The sequence below is a fragment of the Rhinolophus ferrumequinum genome, chromosome 4 (assembly GCF_004115265.2).
Source record: "Rhinolophus ferrumequinum isolate MPI-CBG mRhiFer1 chromosome 4, mRhiFer1_v1.p, whole genome shotgun sequence".
NCBI lineage: Eukaryota > Metazoa > Chordata > Mammalia > Chiroptera > Rhinolophidae > Rhinolophus > Rhinolophus ferrumequinum.
In genome coordinates this window covers 46369658-46384151 of record NC_046287.1, presented here as the reverse complement: position 1 = coordinate 46384151, position 14494 = coordinate 46369658, and the positions used below count along the sequence as shown (strand labels likewise).

At 37.1% G+C, this 14494-nt stretch overlaps 1 protein-coding gene across 4 annotated transcripts in view; it reads left to right on the top strand.

The window, feature by feature from the left end:
- NALCN (sodium leak channel, non-selective) overlaps positions 1-14494 on the top strand; it is a 315292-nt gene that overhangs the window by 60518 nt on the left and 240280 nt on the right. For all 4 annotated transcript variants that reach the window (XM_033104832.1, XM_033104830.1, XM_033104828.1 and 1 more), the window contains exon 7: positions 7461-7615. In XM_033104832.1, coding sequence (XP_032960723.1) covers positions 7461-7615 — 155 coding nt within the window. The remainder of the gene's footprint in view (positions 1-7460; positions 7616-14494) is intronic.

Sequence of the window (14494 nt, the reverse complement as noted above, 5' to 3'; positions counted from 1 at the left end):
CACTCCTGACAGATGACTCCTCACCCTGGGTGTTCTAGTTTCTGAAGCAAAGAGAAGAGTTATTGCTTTAGGAGCTCTTGGCCTAGATTTGAAATGTCAAGGGTAGTAGACTTTGTCTTACAGCCTCAAAACAGTTTTCAAATTTCCAGTTTGGAGCCGATCAGTGCATATTCTCTGTCCTGATACTTAACTTTTCTAATGCTCTCTTTGAATACCTTCATTGCCTGATCCAGCCTCCGATGCCAGTCTCCTAGCTCCTATCACATGAGTTGCCCCTTATTCATGTTGGCAAAATAGTGAGTGATATAGTTAAGGAAGTAAGCTTGGGGAAAATATATAATTAATAAAACTATACAGATATAACAAAATAAGATGACTATTTAAAATGCTTTCTAAAAATAAAATATAATGTTGTTTAAGTTTTGTACAATATTTGAAAAAAATATTTAATTTTATTGATTTGGTGCATGATTTCACTTCTTTATGGCTTTGCCTATCTAGCTATTGAGGAAAGGATGAGAAAAAGCAAAACATCATATTAAAATATTCTCCATTTAACAGTAAGGGGAAATTTATTTCCTAATTTCTTAGGAAACGCACCAGATTTACTTGTTTGTAAAAAGAGGTTTGATGTCAATATTATTTTCTGCCTCAGACTATTTATCTTGTTTTGTGGTCCCTCTAAATGTCCAAGCAGAGTAATTAAAAGTTTAAAAAAATCAAGAAATAGTTTCATCTCTGAGAATTCCAGGGTGGGTTTATTTTTCCAAAGCATCCAGCATTAGAATTAACCAGGCGAAATCATAGAAGTTTTAAATTAATCCTGAAAGAGGAAAACAAATAGGAGTAAAAATGAAGCCAGATGATTTTCTGGAATAAACCTGAGAGGCAGGTAACATTCAAAGCATGTTCATGACCAGCATTTGCAATGAGAGGGGTAATTCATGCCCACCCCTAAGAGTGAGGCAAGCAATGACCTAAGGCCTCCAAGGCCATATTCACTGTTCTCCCAGGTGCGAGGATTATGTGTCTGTCCTTGTCTTTTTCCCCAGCATGCAATTCTCTGAGTGTGTCATATGCAAATTGTTTGGTATGGTAGCTACTGCTTGTTTACAATCCCTGAAAAAAAGCTGTGAAGAGCTACATCCACCAATGAAGAGTAAAAATGTTCTCTTTCTCTTCCTGCCCCCTCTCTATCTCTCTCTCCTGTGCACACACAGGCTTTGACAGTTCCACTTTCCAGAATGCTGTTGTGTATCCGCCCTAGAACTAGTGTCCACTAATCCTTTAATAGTCACTCCAAGCATCACCCATACTGGAAGATTTTCCTTGTACTACTCACCGTTCACCACCCACAGTCATATGTAATGTCTCTACTTTGTGCTTTTGTAACACCATGAGAATAGAGATAGCTTTTAAAGCATTCATCGTGCTCTCCTGTGGGGATGGCTTTTCTCTTCTCTCTATCACACTAGGCAGTAACGTCTCTGAGTTGGAAATATCTTTTTAGTCATCTTTCCTAGCATGTTGTATGCAGGGAAGAGACCTGTCAAAAATAATTATTTTGAATGAATGAACAGACAAATGAAATAAAATAGTCCTACTAAGAATATAGGAAAAACAATTTCTGAAAAAGGGCTGAATAATAATAATATGCATAATTATGTTCGTAAGTGACAGTGATTACAAAAGGCCAACACTAAATTTGTAGCAACAAGAAGTGAGGACAGTTTGATATCAGTAGAGGAAGACAGCATTGCATAGTGAAGAGAAGAATTTGAAAAGAAAGTCTTAAGCTGTTGCATTTGGCATTGGTGAGTCTGACTGGTGGATGAGAAGAGAATATGGTGGGTAACATGGTGTTACTCCATCATTTACCTTTTATATGAAAGTATGAGGTCATTCTGGGAATTGTTTTTTAAATAGCTGAAAAGTTTTTCATTTTACAGATGAGGAAACTGAGGCTCAAATGGTTAAAGTGAATTGCCCGAGGTAACTAAGCTGGTTAATTACTGAACTGAGATGATAATCCTTGTCTTCTAATATACAACTCAATGTTCAGTGCCATCAGAAGTAATAACTAATTTAAAACCATAAAAGTATAAATTATTGAGGTCTTGTTTGGGGCTGTTAGTAAACAGTTTTAGCATCAAGCTGAGAATACATTTTCTTAGATCTGGAACTTCTACATATGTTATTTGTAAATAGGATATTTTGTTAAGAATAAAAATAAAAAAAAGACATATGCCTGGCAGATAATTGAAGACTTTTGAAAAATGATTAGCTGCTCAGAGTGATTCCAGTACTCATTTTGAAACACGGAAACTGCTAACGCAAGACATTTAAAAAATTGAAAAAGCATGCCAAGTTTTAGATAGCACACTAAAAAATTGCATAAGAACACGAGAATCCAATTGTTGAAGAGTTTCTCCTGAAGTTAATTAATTAATTAATTAATTCACCATAGATTTAAATAATGGTAAAAAGAAAGGTGCATCCATTCATTTATTCAGAAAATAATTATTAACCTCCTGGGTGTATTAGGATCCTTCAGAGAAACATAACCAGTTGGATATATCTAGAGAGCAAGAGAGATTTATTTTATGGAATTGGCTTATGCAATTGTGGGGCTATCAAGATCAAAGTCTTCAGGACAGGCCAGCCAGCTGGAAACTCCAGCAGAAGTCCATATCGCAGTGTTGAGTCCAAAGGCAGTCTGGAGGGAGAATTCTTTCCTCTTCCAAGTGCTAATCCTTTTCTCCTAAGGCCTTTAAGTAACCGGATGAGGCATACCTACATTATGGAGTGTAATCTGCTTTACTCAAAGTCTGCTGATGTAAATGTAAATCACATCTAAAAAATACCTTTATGGCAGCCTCTGGACTGGGGTTTGGTCAAACAGCTGGGCACCACAGTGTAGCCAAGTTCACACATGAATGTAACCATTACAGGGAATTCACACATCGCATGTGTCAGGGAATTCATGGAACTGGAGTTTACTCTGGGGAACAGTAGAATATGGAAGACATCCAATGGATAAATGACTACACAAATGTGACTTACACGTTTCAGGTGCCATAAATGAAAAGTGTGGGTACTTTAAGAAGTTATAGCAGGAAAACCTAACCCAGTCTTAGGGATTTAGGGTGACAATCAGGCTATGAAAGTGATGGACAGGTGGGGATAAGGGCTTAAGCAAGAGAAGATGGGAGGAGAGATTTCTAAGCAGAGGAAAGGCCCTGAGGTAGAAGGAAGAAAGAGCTGGGAGAAGGCAACCTGGTTGGATACTACGACATTTGGGGGAAGGGGAGGAGGCAGATTTTTCAGGGTCTTATTGATCACATTAAAGATTTGACACCGATAGACTCCCTGTAGGACAGTGGTGATGGAAAGGCCTTATATAAGCTCTGTGGCGAATGGATCGGTAAAGCTAAGAGTGGCTGCAGGATGACCAGTTAGGAAGCTAGACAGTGGTGCATGGAAAGGTGGAGATGGAGAGAGTCGAATCAGCTCAAAAGATGTTTTGGAGGATATGTAGGGAAATATGATGATTAGTTATAAGCCTTGATGGAGAAGTAGGTATCCAGGGTGATTCCAGGATTTCAAACTTGCTCAACACTTTGGATAATGATGTGATGGTGCAACTTGTAATGAAAGGGAATGTTGGGAAACGAGTCGGGGTTCAGTGTGGGATATGTAGAGTTGGAGGTATTTGTGGTGTAGCCAAATGGAGAAATGTAATAGGCAGTTGAACATGTAGCCCTGAGATTCAGCAAAGACATCTAGATGACAGAGAATTGAAGCTATGAAAGTGGATCTGATTGCATAGGGACAGAAGATCATGAAAAAGAGAGGAAGGCCAAGCACGAAGCTCAGAGCAGTTCAGTACTTAAGGTCTTCAGAGCAACTCAGTACTTAAGATGGAAAAGGATAATGATCTGAGAAATAGACAAAACTAGCATCTTCAAAGCCAGCATCTTATTGCATCTCTCTGAACTTCCCTTCTATATCCATCTCTCTAACCACAACTGGAAAAGGTTCTCCATTTTTAAGGACTCAACGATTAGGTTGGACCCACCTAGATAATCCAGGATAATCACCTAAATTCAATATTGTTCACATTTGCCAACTTAATTCCCATTTGCCATGTAACATAATATATTCACTGGTTCCGGGGATTAGAATGTGGACATTTTTAGGGGGTAATTATTCTTCCTACAACCAAAACAACTATGCGGAACACTGTTGAGAGGTCACAGATGATAAAAACTAAAATTCTCCAATTGGATGTAACACATGGAAATAAGACCAATTCCAGTAGATTGGAGAACACGAAAATGGGCAAAAAAATTAAATTAGGGAGATTAAAAATGGATACTTTTTTCTAGAAATCTGACTGTGAGTAAGAAATACAGGTTTTGAAACCCACTTAAACGTGAGTGGATATTTATGATGACTGTGAGAATCATTACCTATATTTAGGATTTGGCTGGTTGGAGCAAGAATTCTGTCTAATTCCAGAGAGCTTTTTGTTCTGTCATGAATATTTAAGGGAAAATGAATAAAGAAATAATAATAACAGATAAAAATAAAATCTAGAAGATTTTTGTTAACTGAGAAAATGAAGCTAAGATAAATAAGTATATATCCTGAAACTCTCAACGTTCATTTCAATTTTAAAAAGGGCTATTATGTGGTTTTAAATACACGTGTTCCAGAGCAATTAATCATTAAATAAATGCATCTGTAAAAAGCATTTGCCAATAGCTTGATGTTGGCAAAAATAATGTGTTTCACATCTGCTGCCTCTGAAGCCAAAAGATTTCAAAATAATATCTGTGCTGATGAAAGTTGAGCTTAGAATGAGAATCGGTGTTAATATGAAAGAAAAAACAAATGGAATCAAGAAGGAAAAGGTACTCTAATATTTATAAATTAATGAAAACATAATCAGAATAGTTAACCATCACTGAGTGATTAACTTATTCCCAGCAATATTCTGAGAGTTGTACATTAGCTCATTTAATCATTAGAACACCCCTATATCATAGGTACAATTGCTGTCCCTACTTCAAAAATGTGGAAACTGAGTCAGTACACACCAGGGCTAGCGTCTTAATCTAGGCAGTCTACCAATTTCAAACTATCAATAACAATAGGTAACAACTAGCGCTTATTGTCTAAGTACCCGTTTTCAGAACTTTACAGATGTAAATCATTACTTTTTCACCACAGCCCTAAGAGGTAGGCATTTTCCTACCTTCTCACAGATGAAGAAACTGAGGCACAGGTGGGCGAAGTCATATATGTAAAAAGCGGCTGAGCTAAAATTCACACCCAGCAGATTAGTTCTGGAGTCCAATTTCCTATCCAAATAGCTGTTAAAATGATGTTCTTTGGAAACTTTTTCATATAAACAGAGAATTTTCTCAGACATTGCTGCTATTGTCTTTTTAAAATATTGGAAATAAAAAAATTAATTTTGATTGTCTAGTAATCGTTTCCCTCTCTGAACTTTACCTTATCTTTCTCAAGTATAAAGGAAGAATTAGGTGCAAGTTTCTTTCAGCTGCACAATTCTGTGAATGAAATGCTTTCAGTATCACATGCCAAAATTCCTTCTATTCTTTTGACAATTATTTATTGTTGTGTTTTACATGCCAGGATGTATGCTACATTTTATTGTTGTAATGAGTAATGGTTATTTATAATAAGCATTTACTGAGCACTTGCAGCGTGCTAGGTACTATGCTGAGTTCATTACTTGGTTTATTTTTCTTAATCTTCACACATGCTTCGCTTTATTTGATTACTCTCCCTATTTTACAGGTGAGGAAACTGAGCTTAGAAAAGTTTAGCACTTTAATCAAGTCACACGACCAGTAAATGACAGAGTTTGGGATCAAACCCAGAAAGCTTTACTCTGAAACTCTGAAGCCCAGTATCCTTACCAGTTTGTTCTAATGTGTGGGTAGAACATCAGAAACAGAATCAGATTAGACTTAAGCAAAAATGGATCATTTGGCCTACATGTAAAAATGGGAAATGAGGAGAAATAAGTAATGTGTCTGCCTAAAGTCATATCTTTCTGACACAACCAAGTGGTAGTTTCCACAATGTGAGCCTTTCCCATGGGTTTTGCATGGGGAGTCCAAAGGAGCTGCTGAAAGTGTAACTGGGGGGAACAATTATTCAAACACTTATTCCTTGAGATGTGTAGACAAATTTCTTTCTTGCAGCTAACATAATTCTGAGGGAATAAACATAGGGTGTCTGAGATGTGGATGAGGCTTTTAGAGTTTTGTTTATGACTGAGACAGAACTTGGCAAGGTATCACCAGGCATGGGTGTGTGTGTGTGTGTTGTGTGTAAAACTGAATATGTGTATATATGGTGGCCTCAAGCAGCTAAGAGACTGCAGAGAGTTATGTGTCAGACTCTAGACAAAGCATGTTGTAGCAGCCAGTTGAATATAAGAAGGTATTAGAGAATAGAAATGTAACCCAACAAGTCTGCCTCAATTTGGCCATAAGCTGAGGAAACTGAGACTGTCCTAAGGCTGGTCCCCATTTAGAAAACGCCTAGAAGCACTGATACAAGGGAAATGGCTTATAATAAAATCGGGGGTTTAGAAGGCTTATGAAATCATCTAGCCTAAGCTTTGGCCTCTGCACAATCCATGTGAATAACCTCAGAGAGCAGCTGTTTGCGACCCATTTTTAAGGTCAACTCAGAACGAGATTCCACAATCACCATTCCAGTGATTACTTGTACCTGCTACTCAGAAATCTATTACATACCTAAATCCTTCTACATCAACTTAATCTCCTCCTTGTTCTCCAGAAAGATGAGAAAAAGGGTTATGATCACCACCAACCTATAAAAACCTTAATATTCCTGGAGCTATTACTAAATCATCCCATAATCTCTCTTTCCAATGTGATACTTTTAGCTCTTTCAATCTCACCTTATTTGTCTGGTTTTCTTTCTAAACTGCACATCTGCCAAAACAACAGAAGGCCAACAGACATTTATAAGACTCATAGTATTTGTACCATATGGCAAATGACTGCCATCATTTAATATTGCTTAGAAGTAGAGAAGTAAAATTTGTGTCCACAGTAGGATAAGGATTTTGTGACTAACGACAATCCTCAGACAAGTTAATATTCCTTGCAAATATATAGGAAAATTTCTTCTTTTACTTATGTGGTCTTTGCTCTTGAAAGACAAAAGAACAGAGGTAATAATATTCTTATAAAGACCTATTGTAGAGATGGATCAGGTATCATTTGAGAATGTTTAATATGTCATTAATATTATGAATATCATTTATAAAACACGAATCTTAAACCTGTGCCCATATGCAGCAGTTATTAATGAAAACTGGTTACATCATTCATTTTAATCAATATTTACAACGGTTGAAATTGTTTAACTCTTTCGTGTGTTGTTCACAGAAATGTAACCTGGAATAGTTTAGCTATCCCAGATACACACTGCTCACCAGAGCTAGAAGAAGGCTACCAGTGCCCACCAGGATTTAAATGCATGGACCTTGAAGATCTGGGACTTAGCAGGCAAGAGCTGGGCTACAGTGGCTTTAATGAGATAGGTCTGTCTTACTGGTAAAACACATTTTCAGTTTCTATATTACAATGTTTTTGAAATGGAAATCATAGTTGTATGATGGATATATCATGATAAGATTAGCTCTAGTATTTAAGAAAATAACTGCAAATTTTAATTATATACCTGTGTCATAGTATAGTCTACTTTAGAGTCTATCATATACAGTCTATGTTTATATATTTTCAGTAATGTCTGTAGATACTTAAATATCTCTCATTTTAGATTATTTTGATTCTTAATTATAGCATTTAAAAGTATTTATTTGTTGAGCAAGGTTCAGGGGTTGTTGCCTCAAAGATAAACAAGATATGGTTTCCTTCCGCATTGAGCTATAGTCTAGCAGTCAAGGTAAGTTTTAAATAACTGGAATACTAGGCATTGATGAGTGCATAAGAAGTGAACTAATCCCAGAACAGAAGATAGCCAATCAAGTACTTAATGAATGTGTATCAACGATCTAATAGATGCTAGTATATGAATATGATGTGCTCAAATGTATAGATTTATATGTGACTTGTCCTAGTAAATCCTGAAATGTCCCATTTAAACATGTAATGAAAGAACTTAGTGTCTGCCATTAGTTGATATTGCATTTATTACAGTGGTGTACATGTTGAACATATTTCATTATTGAAGCAAAAAAGCATAGAATTCAAAACGTTTTTTTTCTATGCTTTGAGAATTTGCCTTAGCTCAGGCGGCCATAACAAAATACCATAGACCGGGTGGTGGAAATACCATACATTTGTTTCTCACCAGTCTGGAGGCTGGAAGTACAAGATCAGGGTGCTGGCATGGTTGAGTTCTGGTGAGGGCCCTCCCAAGCTTGCAGACAACTGTCTTCTTGCTGTGTCCTCACATGGATAGGGTGTGTGTGTGTGTGTGTGTGTGTGTGTGTGTGTGACAGAGAGAGAGAGAGAGACAGAGAAATCGAGAAAGCTCTCTGATCTTCTCATATAAGGACACTAATCCCATCACGAGACCCCCACCCTCCTGACCTCACCTAAACAAAATCACCTCCCAAAGGCCCCACCTCCTAATACCATCACACTGGGCGTTAGGGCTTCAACATATGATGGGGGGTGGGGACATTCAATCCATAACAGAATTGTTACCAACATCCTTTGAAAATAAAAACAATTAATTTTTGCTTAAAGTGTCAAGGCCCAGGTGCATTTAAGAGAATTTTAGACACTTGTGCCCAGGCCTAGAAGAAAAATCCATGTATAACAGGATCGTACTCATGCTCTTTTGGAAATCACATCAACTTCCTGACTTTTGATATGGTTTCACATCTCAGTGGGCGAGCAGTACAATGGGGGATTTCATAGCCAGGGAAGAAAGCACCTACCCCTGTCGATCCCAGATAGGAACTGGTACAAACGCAGCCAATCGACCTTCACACATCAGAAAAAGTGGCTGATAAATCTCTTCCTACCTGCCCTTCTTTGTCATAGCAGCTCCTGGATGGTATTATGCAGGATGGCAAAATGAACTCTGGGCTAAGTATTAAATTTCAGAAAGAACATGTAAAGGTCTTGCATTGACTGAGGAGTACTTCCCTGATATATGAACTAAACAACAAGGCTGACAGCCTTTGGACAGAAAATAATACTGAAATTGGGCTGAAAAACACAAATAATCCTTTTTAAAAAGTGAATTCTGCAAATAATATCCCTAAATTTTTACTCTTACATTTTAATATAACTTCATAGTGGATTTCTAGCATTGTAGTTAGATGAGTATTCTTTCATCTCTTTCGGCCAATGATACAAAGAATTAGAAGCCAGAGATATAAAGCATTTCAATTTGCTGTATCCTCTTAAACTTATCTGGCTTTGGAACCAATCTTCCATCCTTCCCCATCTCCAAAGTACAGAGGCCTGTTATGGGTTGTATCAGTGCCTTTCAGGGGTGAGCAGGAAATCACAGATGTGGTATGGGACACAAAATACATAGATTTGGTAAATTGCAGGCAACAAGCTCCAGGAGTCCTGACATCTGGGACACAACTAGAATGCATGGCTTGTCAGACCCTGCATCTCATTCTTTTAGGGCCTAACTGGGTTACCCATGTCTGGATGGAGAGTGGCCAGCATTCAGGTGTTAAGCTGCCCTTATACAATGTAAAATCAAATCATACCCTGACCAGTTTAAATGCAGCCTAAACTCAAAGTGCTGCATTGTATTTAAGTTGATTCATCTTTCTTTGGTGTGACTTACAATGGCTTCAACTAATGCAGGGTTTAATCCCTCTTTGAAAGAGAAATTCTTCTTACGCAGTGCATTGGCTTGAGAAGCCCAATTCTAAGAGGGAAAATTGCCCTGGGGGCAGTAGGCCTCCACTCAGGCAATAGTCTTACTGTAGCTCTACTGTTTATTTGTACATCTCTCTTTCAAGGATTTAAACTCCTTGAAAACAGGAAACACGTCTTTTCATCTTCATGTCTCTGGGGTCTAGCTCAATGTCTGGCCCCTAGGGAGCTCTCTATAAATATTTACTAATGGACTGAACAAAGTATATGTGCTTTTGAATTCGTTGGTAACAAGTCATGTTTGGGTTAGGATATAGAGCCATACTAGAGACGTAAGTTGTTTCCTTGTTGTTCTTTTCTCTGATTTTGTCTGTTTTTGTTAGCAGTATTCACTATTCCTCATAACTTCCCTTTCCATACAAACTTAATTTGATTTGTTTGCTTCTTTTTCTCACATGATGAAAGAATTCAATATCAGTGTATGACTAATGGTTAGATAATGAAGTGTTGACTTTGTACTATCATCAAAAAAATTTAAAATGGTCACTATAGTTTATGTTGAAATTGATAACTACTTCCTGATATTGTGTATCTCTGTAAATACACAAACTGTAGCATATTAGGAGATTATTTTTAAAGTTCTTATGGAAAAAAAAGATAGTGTTTCCCCCAAAATGAGGAAAAGAAATTATTTTATTAGACATATGTGACCATCTCTTTCTGCATGCAGTTGAATTTTTTTAAAATCATAATTAGATGCCTAATTGTGCATATAAATTTGGTCTATGTACCTTATATGTAAATAATCATGATTAATTAAAAAGGAGCACATTTCATTTTCTTGCTAATCAAATTATCATGCAATACAGTGAATTTGAACTCATTTATAAAATTTTGTTTATAAGTAGCTTTATTTCTAATTAAAATTTAGTACCGATGGTGATGATGTTGAAAAATCTCAGTTTTTAAAATCTATTAATTAAAAGCCAGAGTCATAAGTAGAAAAATATTATAAAGAGCCCCTATTGTAAGATTGCAGAGTAAAGACACTTTTGCAGCTTTAAAATCATCCAAACGTGGTGGAGACTGAGAAACAGAAATGCAATTTCTGTATTTAAGGACTCTGTCAAACCTGTAATTGTAAACCACATCAGAGGGCCAGGTGTCTAACAGAAAACTTCCTGAAAGGATTCTGGCTACTGAGAGTCTGAGACAGCCAGTGAAATACTGACATTTTAAAATAACACATGTGCCCAGAGGTGCAGAGCAGACCTCTGCCTGAGTCAGGGAATCAGTATGGAGCTGACTAGGGGAGCTTTCTGAGACTCCATGTGGCATCACAAAGAAGAAGACCTTATTCCTGCAAGCAGTTGGTGGAGAGATAGAGAAGAGGACAAACAGTCCATTATGAGGGACCCAGTGCTGCTGGTCCATATTGAATAGGATGAGGGAAAGACTCAAGGTTTGCAAAGCTGGCTACAGTTTAGGATGACCTGGGGAGTCTTGTAAAACTCACCAATTCCCAAACACCATTCCTAGGCCAGTGAAATCAAAATTTTAGAGTGATCCAAGGGATAGATGGCTTTAAAAAGTTCTCCAGGTGATTCTAATGTGCACGCAGAGTTGCAAGTCACTGGATTGAAGTAACATTGATGCATACACATGCCCACTTATCTTATAAAAAGCTTCATTTCTATCCCATAACATTACCTTGCTCCTCCTCTACATGAAACAGTGACAAATATCTGGTCCTCTGAAAACTGATATCAAAGGTGAGTAATACTAAAAGATATCAGGACCATCTCTAGAAAAATGTACCTTTAAATGCGTTTAAAACTGAAAAAATATTCAAGATGTATAACTCAAACAAAATTGCAGAAAAAGAAGAAGAACTTAATATATTAATATATACTAAAAGGGTACAACTTGTCTCAGTAAATCAACATAAAACAATCAATGCTGAGATACATCTGAAATTTCACATCAGTATTAACTCCAAGATATAATGACACAATGCTTACAAAGTCCTTAGGGAAAGAATGTGTCAAACTCTTTTTTGATTATTTTTGAAGAGGCAAGAACTCTAAGATTTTATTTCACATGAAATCTTGAAGTCATTCAGCCAATCAGAAATGACTGGTCATGAGCCTAGTTTCTAATATCTAATCACTATAAGAACACAGTGGATACAACTGAAGGATTTACTGAATGTAACGTAAATATTTCAAATTATTGCATAGAAGAGAGGAGAAGATAAACGGGGAGGTAGTGTAATGATGTTGATGCCCTTAACATTTGTACTTAATAGTAAAAACAAGTATCATTTTTATACATTATATCAGTCATGTAATAGAGGTATATGTATACCTGCCATGAGAATGCATTACAAAGTCAAAAATTACTTGAGAAAAAATTCAGAACTCAAAATAATGGCTCTGTGGTTTGGATCATGGCTGTATTATATACGAGTGTGATGACCTTGGGAAAGTAATTATCCTCTCTTGCCTCAGTTTCCTCATCTGTGAAATGGGTAAGTGATAGACCTAAATTACAGGGTTGATGCGAGAAGTACCTGGGAAACTACACTTAGAGCAAACACAGCTAGCACACAACAAAACACAGAATGAGCTACAAATTAGAGATACAGTGGCAAAATATGAAAGCATCGCTGTGTTATTTAAGGAAAATGACAATTTTTATAATGAAGTGCAGGACATCCGATGATTTCAAATTAACACACGCTTGTCTGATAGTATTCTCTTTTGTTTGTAACAATTTACTACTCAGATTGTTCAGGATCTTACAGCAAGGGGGATGTACATAAGGGGTGAGGACAGCGTGTTCTTAGCCTTGCATTTTGCCCCTATAAATTAATATCCCAAATTTCATTTCATTCTAATCAATCTATAGATTTCTAGAGGGCCAATATTTGGTGCTGTTTGATCTTCATTAATCAATTATGCCTTCCTTGCCACTCTCAAAACTATCACTCTTGTGCTTTATCTGCCTCTTTAGAATTCCTTTAGAATCGTATCAATATTTAACCTGGGCCATTGAATTTTCTGCAGTTTAATTAAGCCTCACACATGTAATTTTATTTATTTCTATACATTTGAATTTGTGCCCCATGGATTTGAGCCATGCCCTATCTTTAGCAGCCTTTCAACAGGTGTTCCCTTCACAGATCTAAGAAAAGCACCAGTTGGGACACTGAACAAAAGCCACAGCCAGGCTGTTTTCTGCATGGCCGCCAGCATTCAATGGACTATTTCCTCTCCTCCCCTAAATCTCTGTGTCAAATCGTGACTGAGATGCTGGTTGCTTCTCTGTCCCTCTCCCTTCCATTTAAATATCTATCCATCTTTATTTTAAGGTGCCGTCCCGACAGCTCACTCTTAAGGACCCTCAACTAACACATCCTCTCTAAGATGTTATCCTATACCTTTAAGACATCACACACTCCCCATGTTCCAGGTCCACTGAGGAATATACCTTATCGAAAGGACATATTTGAAGATTGCAAAATCTGTTTAGCAGACATGCAGATTCTGTGATCAAAATGAGTGTGTGAGGAGGTGGGTAGTAAGCACACAGTGAAAAGGTCTGGGGGCAAACGATACCCAAAAATCACACTATGGACGTGAAACAACAAAAACATCACATCAAGCTATTTAGAAAATTTATCTTACCTCCATTTTCTGAGTACTCACCCCACTTTCAGCCCCTCCCTTTCTCTGTGTTACCAATATGCTTATCAATATGTGGGACATAAGATCAGAGACATAAAAGAGGAGACATTGCAATTTTTTGTAATAGCCCTGAACATGAAATTAGAGGAATTTTGAGGTGGGAAAGATAAGACAGTCATGTGGGTTACTCACACAGTTTTACAGATGAGGAAACTGAACATCAACACAAGTAACACAAGAGTTCCAGAGAACTTCACGCAGATTCAAGGCTGAACTCATCTCTCATGATTCGCAGATGCCCACTATAATTTACTGTCTTCCCCCAAACCTTTATACATTTCAGATCAGTGTTAAAGAAGAAAACTCCAAAAGTACCTTGCAAAGCTTAGTTATATTTTTGATTTTGTAGTAAAAGGTTAGCGTCACTCACCTACAGTAAGATGCTGGTGAAGATAACTATGCAAACAGGTGGGATATGCCAGTTAGAAAAACAGCAACAACAAATCTATCACACATGGGAAGGAAATCACACCAACTGCCATTAAACTGGTACTTAACTTGCCATGATCTTTCAAAAGAAGGAAAGAAATTGGGTACAGGAGATGAGTACAAAACTATTCAGGTGATGGTTTGAACTCTCCATCTGTTGTACAGTCAGGAAAAAAAAATGTTCCATTTCGATAGAACAACCCAATTAATGTCATTTAATGATAAAATGCACCCTGCGAAGTCGCTAAATAGGTGCTAAATAGATCTCAGGCATATTTTTGTTGTTGGTCTTCTGAATCATAAGAACAAAAGACAAAAGCCCAATTTAAAAAAATCCATGATACATTAAACCTGATGGAAACAATTTATATCAGATAAAGGAAGCCCATAAGCAAGACCAACCTATAAACAGGACATTCTGAAAATAAC